Raw genomic sequence first — 15,902 nt, 5'->3', positions numbered from 1 at the left:
CTATAGCGAAGCTATTGATAGGGTCTGGGAGGGTAAGATGTAGACACGTGTTACTTATTTATGTGTTTATTAGTATTTTTATCTCTATCTTTTGTAGTAGTGGCGTACTTATTGTTTTTTTAGAAGTTTATGTCTTGATTATGGATTTTGGAGTCGGGGGTCTCACTGAAAGCAACCCCTCTATCCTCTGCAATGTTGTACCCTATATTGGTCATATAAAGTAATTTTTTATTTCAACAAGAAAATCAAGTGTACACAAAAGTGTCTGACACAAAACACTCAAAAACCTTGACCAAATTGATAAGATGTTAGACCATTGGGTATGGGGATTGGCAGAGGGCCGCCCCCCCTAGCCACGTCCCACACCGCCTCCTTAGGGCTGTCCTTAGCACTTCCGTCGGATATGTGACGCCGGAGACGGGGCAAGCTGGTGGGCCCCCCTGGCAGCTTCTCTCTCATCCTTTATATATATATATATATATATATATAGGGTTGGGCTATATAGAAAACCCTATATATATAAAAAACCCTAGAAAACCCAAGCTCCCGACTTTTTTTTTTTTTGAAGAAAATAACACATGTAATATACATGTTTTTAAGACTTTTGGGCCAAAAAAATCAAAAAAGCGCCGAAGGGATAATTTAAAAAAAAAAAGTTTCAGCAAATTTCAGCAAATTTATGTCTTTTTTGCCTAACACATGTTAGGCACTGAAATTTGTTTATTTTAAAAAAAAAAATCCCTTCGGCACTTTTTTGTTTTTTTTTTTTTTTGCCCAAAACACTCTAAAACATGTATATTACATGTGTAATTTTTTTCAAAAAAAAAATGTCGGGAGGTTGGGTAAAAATGGGTTCCCATTTGGGTTTCCAGAGTTTTCTAAGAATTTTAGTGTTTTTTTGTCTAGCATTACCCTATATATATATATATATATATATATATATATATATATATTAATATATTATTAATGGTGGGGTAGTCTTGGCTAGTCCCCACACCCTTGGGTAGTCCCCAAAAAGACTATCCTCCTCCCGTGATTACGTAACGCCTACATGGCGGGTAGTCCTTTGGAGACTATCCTCCCCATAGCCAATGGTCTTAAGCCACAAGTTTTTGCGAAAAGACAATTTTGTCTTAAAAGTTTCTAATTATTAAACCTTTTATATTATCTTTTATTTTTTAAACAAAAACTAATACTACTTTAAAAATCTACACCCCTTGTTTATTATGGGCCTTAAACCTTTCACCTCATAGAAGTGGTACACCTTTTATATTATTAAAATATTGTTCTAAACTCAACTTTTAAGGTTCTATTTTTTCAAGAGTAAACTGCAATTTTACCTCCTGAGGTTAGGGATGATTGGCACCCTTACCCCCTAAGGAAATAATTGCATTTTTAGTTATTTTACCCCCCACTGTTTGCTGTTATGTCGCAACCTTACTCCCCGGCCTCAAATTTGTTGACTGATCTGTTGACTATAACTTGAAATGACTATAATGCCCTTTCATATTTACCCCCCGTGTTTTGTTCACTCTGTGATATTACCCCCCGCCACCACTGCCATCGCCATTCACCACCACAATCACCACTGCCACCTCCAGCCACCACCCTCAACCACCTGCAGCCACCACCCTCCAACACTCTCAACCGGGTACCACCACTGCCCTTCCCTTCGACATGGAGGCTTTTGTCATTATATTTTTAGTCTGAAATGTGTTGTAAATAATCAGTTTTCTAGTTGTAGCTAAAAATCAATAGCCTGCACCATTTTTTTTTCCCAATACTCTAGTTAGTAATTTTAGTTTTTTTTTAAAAAAAAACTAATAGTTTAGTAATTTTATTTAAAAAATATATAAACATTGAATATCTATGATTTGCAGATAATTCAAGTAAGAAGTGGTACATAATTGGGGGAGTTGTTGGAGGTGTATGTTTGTTGTTACTGGTACTTGCATTTTTCTTGTGGCAATTTCGATCCAAAAATACAAGTAGTCGTCCACAAGGTACATGCATTTTTGTTATAGATACATTTTGATTTCTTTTAACTTATGCCAGTCGAACATATTATTGACTCTCTGAAACGTATTTACATTGCTTAGATAAATCAACTGGATCAACTGACTTGTTTCAAGGTCCGGCAAAATACAGCTATGATGATATAAAAATAACCACAGATAGTTTCAGTGATGAGCACAGTCTTGGAGGAGGGGTGTTTGGTGAATTATATAAGGTACTACTGGTGTAATTTTTAGATGTTATGAAGTAGGGTGAATTTCAAGTTTTGTCCTTTATCTTTAGGCCACTTTGCAAGTTTTGTCCTTTATGTTTAAATTTGACGAGTTTTGTCCTTTATGTTTAAAAATCAACCACGTTTTGTCCTTTATGCTTTATTTTTAAGGACAAAACGTGCTTGACTTTTTAAACATAAAGGACAAAACGTGTTTGATTTTTAAACATAAAGGGTAAAACGTGCTTGACTTTTAAACATAAAGGACAAAACTCGTCAAATTTAAACATAAAGGACAAAACTTGCAAAGTGGCCTAAAGATAAAGGACAAAACTTGAAATTCACTCTATGAAGTAAAATGATTTCACTAGCTAGTTGGATTTTCTAAATCATAAGACTTCATATGTGAATTAATCAACCACTCTCAACCACCTGCAGCCACCACCCTTCGACGTGGAGGTTACGGCAGTAATGAACTTCACGTGAAAACAAAGGATCCATTTGAAGTATTTGATGCAAAATGGGTGCTCTGTTTTTCCATTTTTGGTTCTTGAAAGCTTCAGCTTTAAATATATTTCTTTCTTGTTTCTTGATGATCTGAAAATCTCCATTTTTGAACTATTTGGAGTTGAATCGGTTACTAAAGTGGGTTTGATTTCGGTTTAATATTTTGTTGATGAAGTGGAAATCAAGAAACCAAAAACTTTATCTTTTGATCATCTTCAGTTGGACAGGAAAGATTGTTGAGTTGGATTGAGTTTGAAGATGATGAAGATGGTGTTAATGTGTTATTGATGAAGGATAAGTGACTGATACAATATGCAATGATGAGTTTTATTATGTGGACAGATGGAGAGGTGGAAGAGTGAGATTTGGATCTTGAGAGGTTAATGGCGGTGGCAGCGGTGGTACCCGGTTGAGAGTGTTGAAGGGTGGTGACTGCAGGTGGTTGAGGGTGGTGGCTGGAGGTGGCAGTGGTGGTCAATGGCGGTGGCAGTGGTGGCGGGGGGTAATATCGCAGAGTGAACAAAACACAGGGGGTAAATACGAAAGGGCATTATAGTCATTTCAAGTTATAGTCAACAGATTAGTCAACAAATTTGAGGCCGGGGGTAAGGTTGCGACATAACAGCAAACAGTGGGGGGTAAAATTGCAATTATTTTCTTAGAGGGGGTAAGAGTGCCAATCACCCCTAACCTGAGAGGGTAAAATTGCAGTTTACTCTTTTTTCAATTGTACCTTCAATAACCCCCACGTTGTGGAATTCAATTTCTTTAGATAAGTGGTTGGGCCCAACCCTAATTAGCCGGCCCTTAATGGATCAATAAGCTCATCCGTTGTGGGTTAACAATTAATGGGTTTAAACCCAAACTGAGTGTACAATCTATAAATACCGTGGATTTTTTTTTTCTAAACGCGTTCGTGGTATTTGAGGATGGACATAAACTCAACGAACAACATCTCTCATGTTCACGACTGATGTGAGATTTGTTTAGGGTGATACAGTTATTCATTTACCTCTTTGGGACTCATCGTCATTGATCAGATTCACCCTTAGGAATGTGAGATTCACCTAAAGTATCACAAACGCTCCCAGACTAATCGTTCTTGATGAATTTTTCCTTATCATCCCGAACGACATAGGAGTGGCTCTTGCAATATTTGGTCTGTCATACCAGCTAATATTGTTCGATTTATAGGTAAGAACCTCTTGAATTTGCTATCAAATTTTGTCATGATACTTATCACACAAGAAATCATAACAATGTTCAGAATAGAGAAAACTGTATAAACATTGCATTTTATATGTTTAAAAGCATGGACATTGTAAAAGATTCATAGGAAAATGATTTTTTGTTTTCGCTGCTTGTATTTTTTTTCCTCTTCTACAAGTAAAATGATCCAAAAACTCTTCATTTTCTTTTAATTTGTTTCTCTTTAAACTTAAAAACACCAGTGAATATAACTAAATATAAACAAAACATAAAAATTAACACATTACGTATTCATAATTAGCAAACTTATTTATTATATTTAATAACTAGCCTAAGATCCCGCAAATTTCGCGGGTGGACTAACACACAAGTATATAACTTAAAATTGTTGAAATAATCATTTGAAAGAAATTGATAACACAAGCATAATACATCACCTAGTAGAGACCTTGGCACATCTAAATATCATATTAGAAACAATTTAACAGCAGTTAAACATCACCACACCACTCCTAAACTTCGTCAACAACCTGGAACAATTGTCTAGAACCTGCCTTTGGAAACTCGACATATTGTTGTTTCAACCTATTCTTGTACCCTTCATTTTAGAAAAATAAAAACAAAAAACGATAACCACAACAATGTATCTAGACTTTGAAATTAATCTTTTTAGCACTGCATGGTTTTCAATCATGCGATGAGAGAACTATCTCCAATAGCAGTTCAGTTACCTTTGTTGCTGACTCAGGTTCCAGCTATTCCGCTAACACCCACAAGATTTACACGTCACACATATATCTAAAGCATAATAAATACATTTTTTTTTCATTTTTAAGAAACCAAAATGGAAAGCATTTGGTGCAAAGATTCCACCAGCATCACTCAAATGCTCCAGATTCCCAACATCATAACCCTTTTGACACATCACTAATGTTACTACCAAGTGGGTGGGGTTACATTAGTCTATATGGCACCATCTATTATTCAATAAAACATAGCAACAGAATAGTACAACAAACCTGTTGCTGCGTATGAAGAATGGGTTGTTGCTGATTCTGCTTCCCAGGAACATCAACACAACTTCCACCTGGATGTGGTGCCTGCTGACTTGGCGAAAGCATTGGCATGTAAAAGTTTGGTGTTGGGCATCCACCCACCTTGGCTCATATACAAAAGAGACAGAGCTCAACAATGAACCATATACAAATTTAGGAACCCAAATACACATGTAACGGGTCAAAAGACACCAGATCAAATCTTAATGGCCCAAAAAATATAGGATTAAAAAATTAAGAATCAGGTGTCTATACACCTAAGAATCAGATGCAACGTTTCACAAAAGAATAAGCATGTAACGGGCTTAATTACCCGACATTATAAGCGTTTTAGGTTAAAGAAAATCCATAACAGATGTCCACGTCATCAATATCCAAACATCTAGGATGGATTTTCTTGTGTCATAAACCATATAAACTATTTACAAAGACTCTATACTTCATTTTTGAACTTCACATAGAACTCTTTAAGTAATCTTCAGGTATTGATTTGCAAGTGTCATGTCAGAATAAAGTCAAATCCAAAATTTTGGCATGTCCGAGTTAGGGACTGAATGCGTTACAAAGTGCAAACCACAGGGACCATCGGTGTACTTTTGGAAAGTTAGGGACCAAATCCAAAATTTCGATAAACCATAGGGAACATCCGTGTACTTTACTCTTCTAAAAATAATGTGGTTTTCTGTGGTCTAAATACAGTTGGTTACCTAATAAAGAAATTTGCCCAAAGTTGGTTACCTTGTTACTAAAAACTTAAAGAAAATATTCTAGATCAACCCAACCAGACCATACTGTTTTGACCAGCACCAAAAATCCAAATTACCAGTTTTGACTCGTTACCTACCCCACCGACACGCCCATTTCCCACCTCTAGTATAAGAAACAAACCTTAAAATACACATCCAAAGCTCTATACAACCCATTATTCAAAGATCTTGCAGAATCAGGAAGAATTTCCGCAAGCGATTTCATCTTTTCAGGTTTCAAATTCACCTCAGATGCAACCTCCGCCATATAATTATCCACAAGCTTTGAAACTTTCCTCAACGGTACAGACGACGGCGATACTTCCGAAACAATCGTTCTCGGAGAAAGAACTGTAACTTTCTCTTCACAAGCCAAAAAATGATTTATAATCCTTTCAACACAACTTAAATTCCCACCTTGCGTATTAAGTCAGATTGGCCAACTTGCAACATTTTATTTGCTTTCTCTATCCATTAGTTTTATAAGAAGAGATTAATATGATTTAAAAGTAGAATATAATAATGCTGATCCAGTTTTTGAAAGTTTTTATGCATTTAGATGCAGTGAGCTAAATATTTATTTAAGCCGTTTGATGTACTTGACCAGTTCAAAGCAAAACACCTCTGTAATGTATGAGCTCAAATACCTTCTATGAACTTATATTACAAAGCCCCGGTTAATTTTTCAGCAAATTGTTGGATTTTATTTCAAAGAACATTGGGCTCTTAAAAATTAAAAGGAAACTAACCATTATATTGCTGATGATCACGGAACGGAACCCTCATCTTTGCCCTTAAATTTTGTAATTCTTTTAATGTAAAATCAACTACAAATAGTAAAGTAAGTTAGAAATATATTTTTACAAGTATAACTAAATTAATTTGTATAAAGCATTCCAGGATATATCCATTAAAGGTATATTTCAAATGACTACTTTCAAACGATTTCCTTTTTAGCTCACCTCCCTTTTACCCGTTAAAGATAAAATATAAACCAAATTGGCTTGTTCAAAAGTAAATGGGTCAAAATGCAATAAAAAAGCATATGCAGAATAAAATAAAGCTATTCTCTGGCTTTAGATTGACTTGTTGATTGATTCAAATTAGAATGGTAAATGATGTACCTTGAATCTTGTAGCTCAATCAATTTGAAAACCAAAGCATCGCCATCATCCAATTTATGTTCTAATGCAGATAAAATGTAAGAAATATCCTTTTTGAAAATAAAATAATAAAACAAAATAGAAATAAAACCTTGGTGTGTTGATCTCACTAACCTCTAATAGTAGCCCATATTTTGTGCAGAAGTGGATCTTCCTATCTTCATTACATGTTTGACCCATTTAAGCCCTTTAAGATATAAAAAATTATCTGACCCATTATAGATCAAGCACCAGCTTCCAGGTATAGATGTAATCCATTAACCCCTTTGAAAACAAAAATGAAACTTCTATCACAAGCAAATTAAGATTTCTTTAGATACAAAAGAGAATGAAAAGATTTTGACCTCTGGTGGTCATCATGATCAAAATCATAGCCAGGATCCTCAAACATACATAATCAAAACCACAAAACATTATGTTAAGACCAAAAAAATATTTACATGTGATAGACCCGTGTATTATACGGGATAAATTTGCAAGACATATTGGCAGATTAATTACTTCTGAAGAGCCCCAACACATCCAAGAAACCATACATACGCAAGATATACCACCACATCAAATAATCATAAGAAATGGGATATTCACATATAATCTCATTCACAAAATCTTATACAGATACATCAAAGTATCAGAGATATTGTATATCAATTTTGCGGTCAACCCGCTAGCTACATGTTATGACTATAATATTCGGTCAAACCGCTAACTATAGTTTTGGGAAACGACAAATCAAACCGGCCAGGTTGGATGATCAGCCGAATTAGTAAATGGCAATGAGATGATGAGATTTTTAGTCACTTTTGGTGCCCTAATTCATTATCCATCATTAATACAAATCGCAAATAGAGAACAAATTAACAAAACGACACACAATTAACAACACAATTTTTATCAGATTACAAATGGTTTGGTGTCGTATAAACTCATGGATCTATGTTGAAATAAACTAATAAAAACAAAGAATCAAACATTCAGAAGCATATACCAACCTTGATCTTTTTCTCTACTTGCGGGGAATTGAAAAACCCGATCCGTCAAAAACTTATCAGATGAAGATCGATCGGCTGGATCAGGGGCTTCTCCGTTAGGGTTTCAAATAGGAAAGAAGATGAAAACTTGAAGAATGAAAAGGAAATTAATCGTGAATAAAACTTCAAGATCTGAAAGCAAGTTGAAAATGATAAAGATACCTGGATTAGAGTTTTTGTGTTTGAGACAATTGAAAAAGTATGAAATCGCCAGAGAATTGAAGAAGATGATAATTAGGGTTTTTGAATAATGCGTGTTTGAGAAGCCGCTTGTAAACAAATTGCCGCTCAAAAAGAAGAGTAATGGTTTAAGCAAATGCCATGTGGCAATTAGTGGATTAAAATTATGCCAAGTGGCACCAAAATGTATTGTTTTAATATAGATAATAGATTTTCACCTCTAAAATATTATATGTATTAAAAAAAAATAGGTGTCTCCGAGGGACATGGTGTGATGGTAAGGTGTCTCTCTTCTATCCAAGATTCCAAGAAATGAGAAGTTCAAATTCTTCGATTTGCAGACATAGAAGTATGTTGGTTTGATGTTAAAATAAGTGACTTCTTTAGTTTGATTATATGTTAATATAAAATCAATTCAAACTAGGGAACCAAAGAAACTGTATATACACTTGTATTTTTTTAGGGTTATTAGATTTTAATAATCCTAAGTTTCACATGTTGTCCCATAATAATCCCAACTTTAAAAATTCTCTCAAATGATTACAATTTGTAAGAATTTGGCCCCCAATGATCCTTTTCTACCTGCAGTGTACTTGTATCTATTAAGGAGGCTACATGTGCACTTGAATCTATTGAGGAGATCCAATTCTTATATGTTAGAAAAGGATCGATGGAGGCCAAATTATTACAAGTTGAGATCGTTAGAGATAATTTTTAAAGTTGAAATTATTGTCGACCAACAGGTGAAACTTGAGATTATTAAAATCTAAATCTTATCCATATAACCTCTCACCAAGTTAATTTACTTTTAGGTCGAAAGGTAATAATTGTCAAACCATTATAATTTTTTAATGTTTTTAGACAAATGAAGTAAAAAACCACGAGAATAACTTTTTGTAATTATATTATCATAAATATTGTTTATTAAGGTAATGATGTTTATCTTGATGAGTGGATGTTATTGTCATGGGGATTTCATTGACATAATGAGACCCTTTTTATCTCTTGGTGCTTGTATACATGGATGCATTATGCATACAATATCGAAGTGATGATTGATGCCACACATGCTTGCCCAAAAGTCCACAATCATCCCATCTTAGGATTTCCACTATTGACTTTTCCATATTGTTATTTACTGATTTATTTTTATTTATTTTAGTAAAATGCAAACAATATATAAATTTTAGTTATGAAAAATATCTCTAAAGTTAAATATTTAGTAGTTGCAAGTAATATAATTAGCTAATAATGTGAGATGTTTAAAAACAGAACTTTAAAAAATATTGGTTATATTTAACCATATGAAATATTTTCTTACTTGAGATTATATATATATTAAATGTTAATAATATGCTAATGTTATTTATCTTAGTAAGAATACACATAATCTAACAATATATAAGTTTTATGTTATGAAAAATCTCTAAAGAATAAGTCGCAAGAAAGGTATCAAACGGACTTTGATTGATCTCATTCAAGCGGTGTTGGAACTGCTTCATCGAACTCTGCGATATGAGATTTTAGGTTTAAACTTATAGATTTATAGCTTGTAGATTATAGAATATTTGTTTATATCATTGTGTCTTTTTATTTAGCACTGTGTCTTTTTACTCGATGTTGTGTTATATTTTTCGGCACTATGTTATATTTTATGATTCATTGTGTCATTCTATACTTCTTAGATTTAGGAGACTTTATAGGATAACTTTACTCGATGATGATGTTTTCGATTTAAGTAACTTTAATATATTTACCTCTTACATTACGAACTAATTGTTTTTTTTTTTTAGTTTTAAAGGTTAGTACTGACCCCTTTATATATATATTTATATGATTGGGTTCAATAGTGAACACTAGTGTATTTGCTGTCACACCCCAACCGATGGCGGAAACATCGGGATGAGACGAACAAATTGCTCAAAACATCATAACACTATGTGACAATATAATTAAAATTCAAATTTCATAAATGGACTAAATGTCATACAAGATTCCAAAGAAATACAACATAGTTCAACAAAACATGACATCAAAAGATAAACTAAATTTAGGTGTGTATCGAAGTCCACCTAATCTTTGTTCTTCATCGCATCATCGTCAAACTATCAACCTGCAACATGTATTAAAATATATCAACAAAAAGTTGGCAAGCATACAAGTTTGATTACATAGCATAATATAGACTAAAAAATTGCTCAATCCAACATGAATCATAATATGCGAGTTACTAGTATGCTTAGATTGTGTAACAATATGTTCAAACCCAAGTTTCCAACGCGTTTAATTTTGCCTATCCCAAAGTATCGCGGGAGGTTAACATGTTTAACTTAACAATACCCCAAGTCTCATGGGCGGTGCGTTAATCCTATAGCGCTATAATTGTTAAAGTAGGCTAGCAAAGTTAATGAGCATATATCAACACAAATAGTTTACATGGCATACGAGATTAACAAGCATCACACATAGTTTCATGCTTCACAATGGATAGAGTTTGTTTAAAATAGTTTCAAAGTGAAGTGTAGTTTGTATAGTATACATGTTGCACCCAAAAGTGATTAAAAGAAAAAGGGATCGAGTATGCTCACGGTTTTTGCAAGCTTTCCAACTTGATATCCCATGAGTGTTGATGTGATCAAAATGCAACATATAAATTACATCAAATGTGGCATAAAACTAACCTTTTTAGTACTAATGTTGGAAAAAGTGTGTTTTTGTCTTCCTTTTGTATTTTCAGGATTAAATGAGCCCAAATGAACAAAAGAAGCAAAAAGACAGCTAAATCTAACATAAATACAAGAAAAGGAATAAATGTGGCATGCCCGACCCCGCGACAACATCTTCCCAAGCAAAAACAAGAGAATAGAAGGCTGAACACGCCTCGTGCTCAATGAGCACGGGGGCGTGCCCAAGTGTCTGCAGAAAAGACAAAGTTGTAGAAGCTTCTATCACCCACCACGGGGGCGTGTCCAGCGGACACGGGGCCGTGGTCAACTCTAAGATTCGCAGAATCTAGGAAAATCTTGATAGTACAGATACGTTTCTGCACACGGGGTCGTGCCCAGCGGACACGGGGGCGTGGTCAACTAATGCAGACAAACTGCATTTAATGAAGAAAGAGAAGATGGGTGGACACGGGGCCGTGCCCAATGGACACGGGGCCGTGTTCGAGCTTCTGTGCAGGCTATAAATAGGGGTGCTTGGCTCATTTGCAAATCATCCCTTGGCAAGCCACCTCTCTCACACTTCACCCACCCACCACCACCATCACAACCCACATCCACCACCATCATCCATCATCCATCATAGAGTGTGTGAGTAGTCTCGGGATCCAAGATTGATCGTAAGAGTTCTTGACAATCAAAGGCCATGTTTGCCTAAGTCTCTTACATCACTTGGTGAAGACAAGTGTCTAGTGTAATACTTTTTTATTTTTAATCTTTTCGCACTTTTTATTTGGTTATGTATTGATGACTTTAATAACTAGTTTCTTATGTTGAAGGTGAATCTTCCTTATCATTTGTCTGTGGTGTCTTGGCATTATTTTATTGTCTATATAAAATAAAAGATTTTCACCATTCATATCTCCACGGTCTATATGGAGATATGTTGGTTACCTGGTTGGGGGTTAAGGGAATGGTTTGGTAAGAGTCTTGCCTTGTTCAGTGTATAGATCCTGCAAGGACCTGGGTCAACTTTAGTAGGACCTCCTTCAATACCCACTGGTATTGGATGGCGGGGGTCCGAACTCCTTGATCCCCTCATATGTAAACTACTATTAAAACATTAACCCGGCTATTTAGGGCTGTATCCCTGCTGACTCAGACTACTTAGCCGAGGGTAACGTTATAACAACCGACACCCTCATAATTTTTCCGACACCCTAAAAATATTTAAAATATCCCAATATGTCCTAAAATACACCCCATACGCGAAAATGGGCCCCGAATACCTTAAATATTAATAAAAATAATTAAAAAATGAAATTTGGTGCGCTCGCGGCCGCGTAGCCCTTTGGCTACACCTATGCGGGCCGCGTCAACTTAAGGATCAAGCTAGCCTCGGTGTTAACACGTGTTGTAACGCGTGTTGAACCTATTGATGACCCGGATCACCTACAACCCTATTCCCCTACTACGCGGCCCGCGTAAGCCTAAGCTTACATTTACGCAGGCCGCGAGAAACCTGAAAATCAGCACTATAAATAGAGGCCATCGGATTTCAGTCGAGAATCGTTCAAAATCGAAATCTTTCTCTCAATTCTGAATATTAGGCATAATATACGGGTATTATACCCCCCTCAATAGCGAGGTTCTGCTCCGATGTAAGTATCATAACCCCTGGAGACATATTAGATACTCTGCCTGATTGATCCAGTGTTCCGTAACGGCTGTCGTGGTTCTGCCTGACGTAGTCGTTGGAATACCGTCTCGGGGAGGGTATTACTAATATTAAAATGGGTTATTATACTAACATGCATGCATTTGTGTAATTTATAGATTGTCACCAGGAAACCCTTACGGATAATCTAAGACAGCAATGTGAGTAATCTCCTTTTTGTTAAATGTTTTTACAAAACCTCACTTAATTAATTATACATTAAACAGTTATTGAGTATTTGTAAGGATACAATTACAGTCGGTAAATTTGGGGTTTTGTATACAAAATTTGTTACTACCTTGAGAGGAGTAACATGACCATAAATCGGAACGACAGTACCGTGTGGTGGTAATTGATATGACTTGGAAACAAATGTAATTGCGGATGCACCCTCAATACTGTACTATGGTTTTTATTAAAAACTTGATTAAACTGGGATTCACTCACCAGTATTTCCCACTGACAAAATGTTTTTAAAACGCGTTTCAGGTAACAAGATGTAGAAGCCAAATAGAAGACAGCTGGACAGCACTGAAGGCTTGGAAAAGTGGCAATAAAGTTACCTAAAAGAAATAGATGTTTTCTTAAATAAAAATAGGATTTATTCCTATGAAATGTGTGTACTGAAAACTTGGGTTTTACCCATGTGTTTAATGTTATGAAAATGTGGGATTTTACTCTGATAAAATATTTCCTAACTACGATCCTGATGTAAATTCCGCTGCCAAATTAGACAATAACCGGATACCAAAACTGGCTCACGGCTCCCGCTCCCAGGGTGGGATCAAGGATTGTGACAGAAGGTGGTATCAGAGCTAAGCCACTGATTCAGCCACATAAGTGTTCCGCTGACACCAAAATTCAAAGTGTTAGGAAATAAATTACGGGAATACATGTATAATTGTATTTTCTTGTTATGTGTTATCTGACTATTTATTAGTTTATAGTATGAGCGACCAAGGACCATCTGACGCGTACCGTCAATTGTCTGGTTCGCCTAGAAGCGAAGGTGCCTCTTCTCAGCCTGCCCTCCGAGGGTACTCTGCTGATACAGAAGAAGGAATATTCGTATTTAAGGCTCAATCTGAAGAGCCATTTCCTCAGAAAAAGAGGGGATGGTTCAGTAGGGGAGCACATGAGCGTAGGAAGCGTATGAAAAAGTTACAAGACCAGAGAGCACTAGCCACAGCTAAAAGAGAAACCGATGCTTATGCCCAGGATATGCTTAATAGGGGAATAACCAATATCCATATCTTAGCAACCACTGCAGCTGACCCAAAACTGGAACAAATGTTAGCACCCCAACCACAACCACCAATTCCTGACCAACCCATGTAAATAGAAAACCCTGAAAACCAAGTAGAAATGCATGATTTTAATCCGGAAGAAATACCTAGGGTACCTGCACCAAATCCCCTAGACCCAAATTACGACCCATGGTGGGACGATAACAGGGACTATATGCAACGTTACCCCAGCCATGAAGATTTGTCCATGCCCAATCTAGGAGCCTACCCAGGGTTAGATCCTCTAGATCCCTATTACGATAACGATGCATTCATTAGGGAGATTTTAGATAATCCTTACCCATACCAGGCCCCGTACCAGGAACCCGCACCCCAGATTCCGAACCCAGTCCTAGAACCTGCACCCCCAATGAGTGCAGACAATGTACAAGAACTTAGGACCTTCGGTGAGGAAATTTTAGAGAGTAGTGAACAAATGAGACAGGTGGGAGAGCGTCTCGTATGGAAATAGGACGAGCGCAATATGGAATTTTGGATGAATCCATATCCTTGAATCAATGGTGGAAATGGTAGAAATAATAATAATATAATATAATATAATAATAAAATATGTGCGTATGTGAAAAAAAAACTACGGATGCCTATTATTAATAGTGTAACTTTAAATTTCAGTCGGTATTGTAACTTTATTTCAGTACTGGTGTGTAATAGATGCATACTATATGAATAGAGTAAAGTCGCAATGCTCGACGCTTTTGACCAAAAGTGTATGACATGTGATTGGCTATATTCAAATATTATTGGTGATATTAATATGTGGTAAATGTTTAAAATTCAGATGGACAACGAAGTGAACCAGGAAAACCAGAATGATAACCACTCGAATAACGATAATCTGAATAACGGTCTCCGAACAATAACAATGGAAACCAAGTGGATAATAGTGCCCTTCAACATATACTGGCACAAGGAATCATAGATGCGATGCCATTTATTATCCAAAATATTAAGGAAGCCGAAAATAAAAGTAAGCATAGCAGTAAGCGACCAACTTAACCAGAACACAGCGTGAACAATGGACCCGTACTTAAAGTGCCCATTCCCAAAAGAAGAAGAACCATGCCATATGGTTGTTCTTATAAAGACTTCTGGTCCTGCAAACCAATAGAATTCTCGGGCAACGAAGGGCCCATTGTAGCTCTACGCTGGATAGAGAAGACTGAGGTTGTTTTAAAAATAAGCAAGTGTGCAGAAGAAGACAAGATAATGTTTGCTTCTAATCTGTTTAAGAACTCAACCCTAGAATGGTGGAACACTATCCTCCAGTCAGAGGAAGTGATAGGGTATATAACATGGAATGGGAGGAGTTTAAAAATATGGCAGAAAGGAAATTCTGCCCTCCCAATGAAAAGGAGCAAATAGCGAATAAATTTCTGAACCTTAGAATGACCGGGGTAGATAGTAAGGAGTACACTACTACATTCTTTGAATATGCTAGGATAGTACCAGCCCTTGCATCACCTGAACCGGTATTAATCTCCCGTTACATCTGGGGATTAATTGGAGAGAATAGACATGTAGTCAAGGCAACTAGACCCCAAACCATAGAAGAAGCCGTAGAACTAGCCAATACCTTGACTGATGAACTGGTGCGTACTAGAGAAGAAGATCAGAGGAGAAACCTAACCCAAAGGCTTACTCAAGAATTCCGTTCTGGGAATTCCAACCGTATGAATGTAGGTTCTACCTCTGCACCATACTGCAAAACCTGCAGAAAGAAGCATTCAGGAAAATGCTCCACTTACTGCAGTTTCTGCAAAGTACCAGGACACAAGGAAGAAACCTGCAGAAGGAAACCAACCAATGGATTGTGCTTCAATTATGGAGAAGATCAGAGGAGAAACCTAACCCAAAGTCTTACTCAAGAATTCCGTTCTGGGAATTCCAACCGTAGGAATGTAGGTTCTATCTCTGCACCATACTGCAAAACCTGCAGAAAGAAGCATTCAGGAAAATGCTCCACTTACTGCAATTTCTGCAAAGTACCAGGACACAAGGAAGAAACCTGCAGAAGGAAACCAACCAATGGATTGTGCTTCAATTGTGGAGAAAAAGGTCATATCAAGCCTAACTGTCTGAAGTTAGCTCCACCTGCAA

General features: G+C 36.3%; 1 protein-coding gene across 14 annotated transcripts; it reads right to left on the bottom strand.

Annotated features, from left to right (window-relative positions):
* Positions 1-4,237: 4,237 nt before the first annotated feature.
* LOC110898482 (BTB/POZ domain-containing protein At3g44820-like) lies at positions 4,238-8,247 on the bottom strand. Of its 14 annotated transcripts, XM_035982040.1 has the most exons (9): positions 8,101-8,230; positions 7,252-8,025; positions 7,022-7,171; positions 6,869-6,929; positions 6,494-6,571; positions 5,887-6,107; positions 4,963-5,100; positions 4,675-4,706; positions 4,238-4,541 (listed from the first exon to the last, which is right to left on the bottom strand). In XM_035982040.1, the coding sequence occupies exons 5-9, from the start codon at positions 6,528-6,530 to the stop codon at positions 4,529-4,531; spliced, it is 441 nt and encodes a 146-aa protein (XP_035837933.1). In that variant the 5' UTR covers positions 6,531-6,571; positions 6,869-6,929; positions 7,022-7,171; positions 7,252-8,025; positions 8,101-8,230; the 3' UTR covers positions 4,238-4,528. The 14 variants fall into 14 exon arrangements, 2 of the variants coding, with proteins under 2 accessions (XP_035837933.1, XP_035837934.1); XR_004877438.1 differs by having other exon boundaries at positions 4,963-5,105; positions 5,887-6,571; positions 8,101-8,236; XR_004877435.1 differs by having other exon boundaries at positions 4,238-4,706; positions 4,963-6,571; positions 7,252-7,718; positions 7,900-7,974; positions 8,101-8,247.
* Between the last annotated feature and the right edge of the window lie 7,655 nt (positions 8,248-15,902).

This window comes from Helianthus annuus, chromosome 13 (genome assembly GCF_002127325.2).
Source record: "Helianthus annuus cultivar XRQ/B chromosome 13, HanXRQr2.0-SUNRISE, whole genome shotgun sequence".
In the NCBI taxonomy this organism is placed as follows: domain Eukaryota; kingdom Viridiplantae; phylum Streptophyta; class Magnoliopsida; order Asterales; family Asteraceae; genus Helianthus; species Helianthus annuus.
The sequence above is the reverse complement of the archived record's forward strand: the minus strand, read 5'-3'. Positions and strand labels throughout refer to the sequence as shown.

What these genes read in the sequence shown, in the direction of transcription:
- LOC110898482 (XM_035982040.1), bottom strand. Translation starts at nt 6,530, where the DNA reads ATGAGGGTTCCGTTCCGTGATCATCAGCAATATAATG. An exon ending in TGATCATCAGCAATATAATG is followed by an intron (nt 6,108 to 6,493) that starts GTTAGTTTCCTT and finishes TGGCTTGTGAAG; the next exon opens with AGAAAGTTACAGTTCTTTCT. An exon ending in CTTTGGATGTGTATTTTAAG is followed by an intron (nt 5,101 to 5,886) that starts GTTTGTTTCTTA and finishes ATATGAGCCAAG; the next exon opens with GTGGGTGGATGCCCAACACC.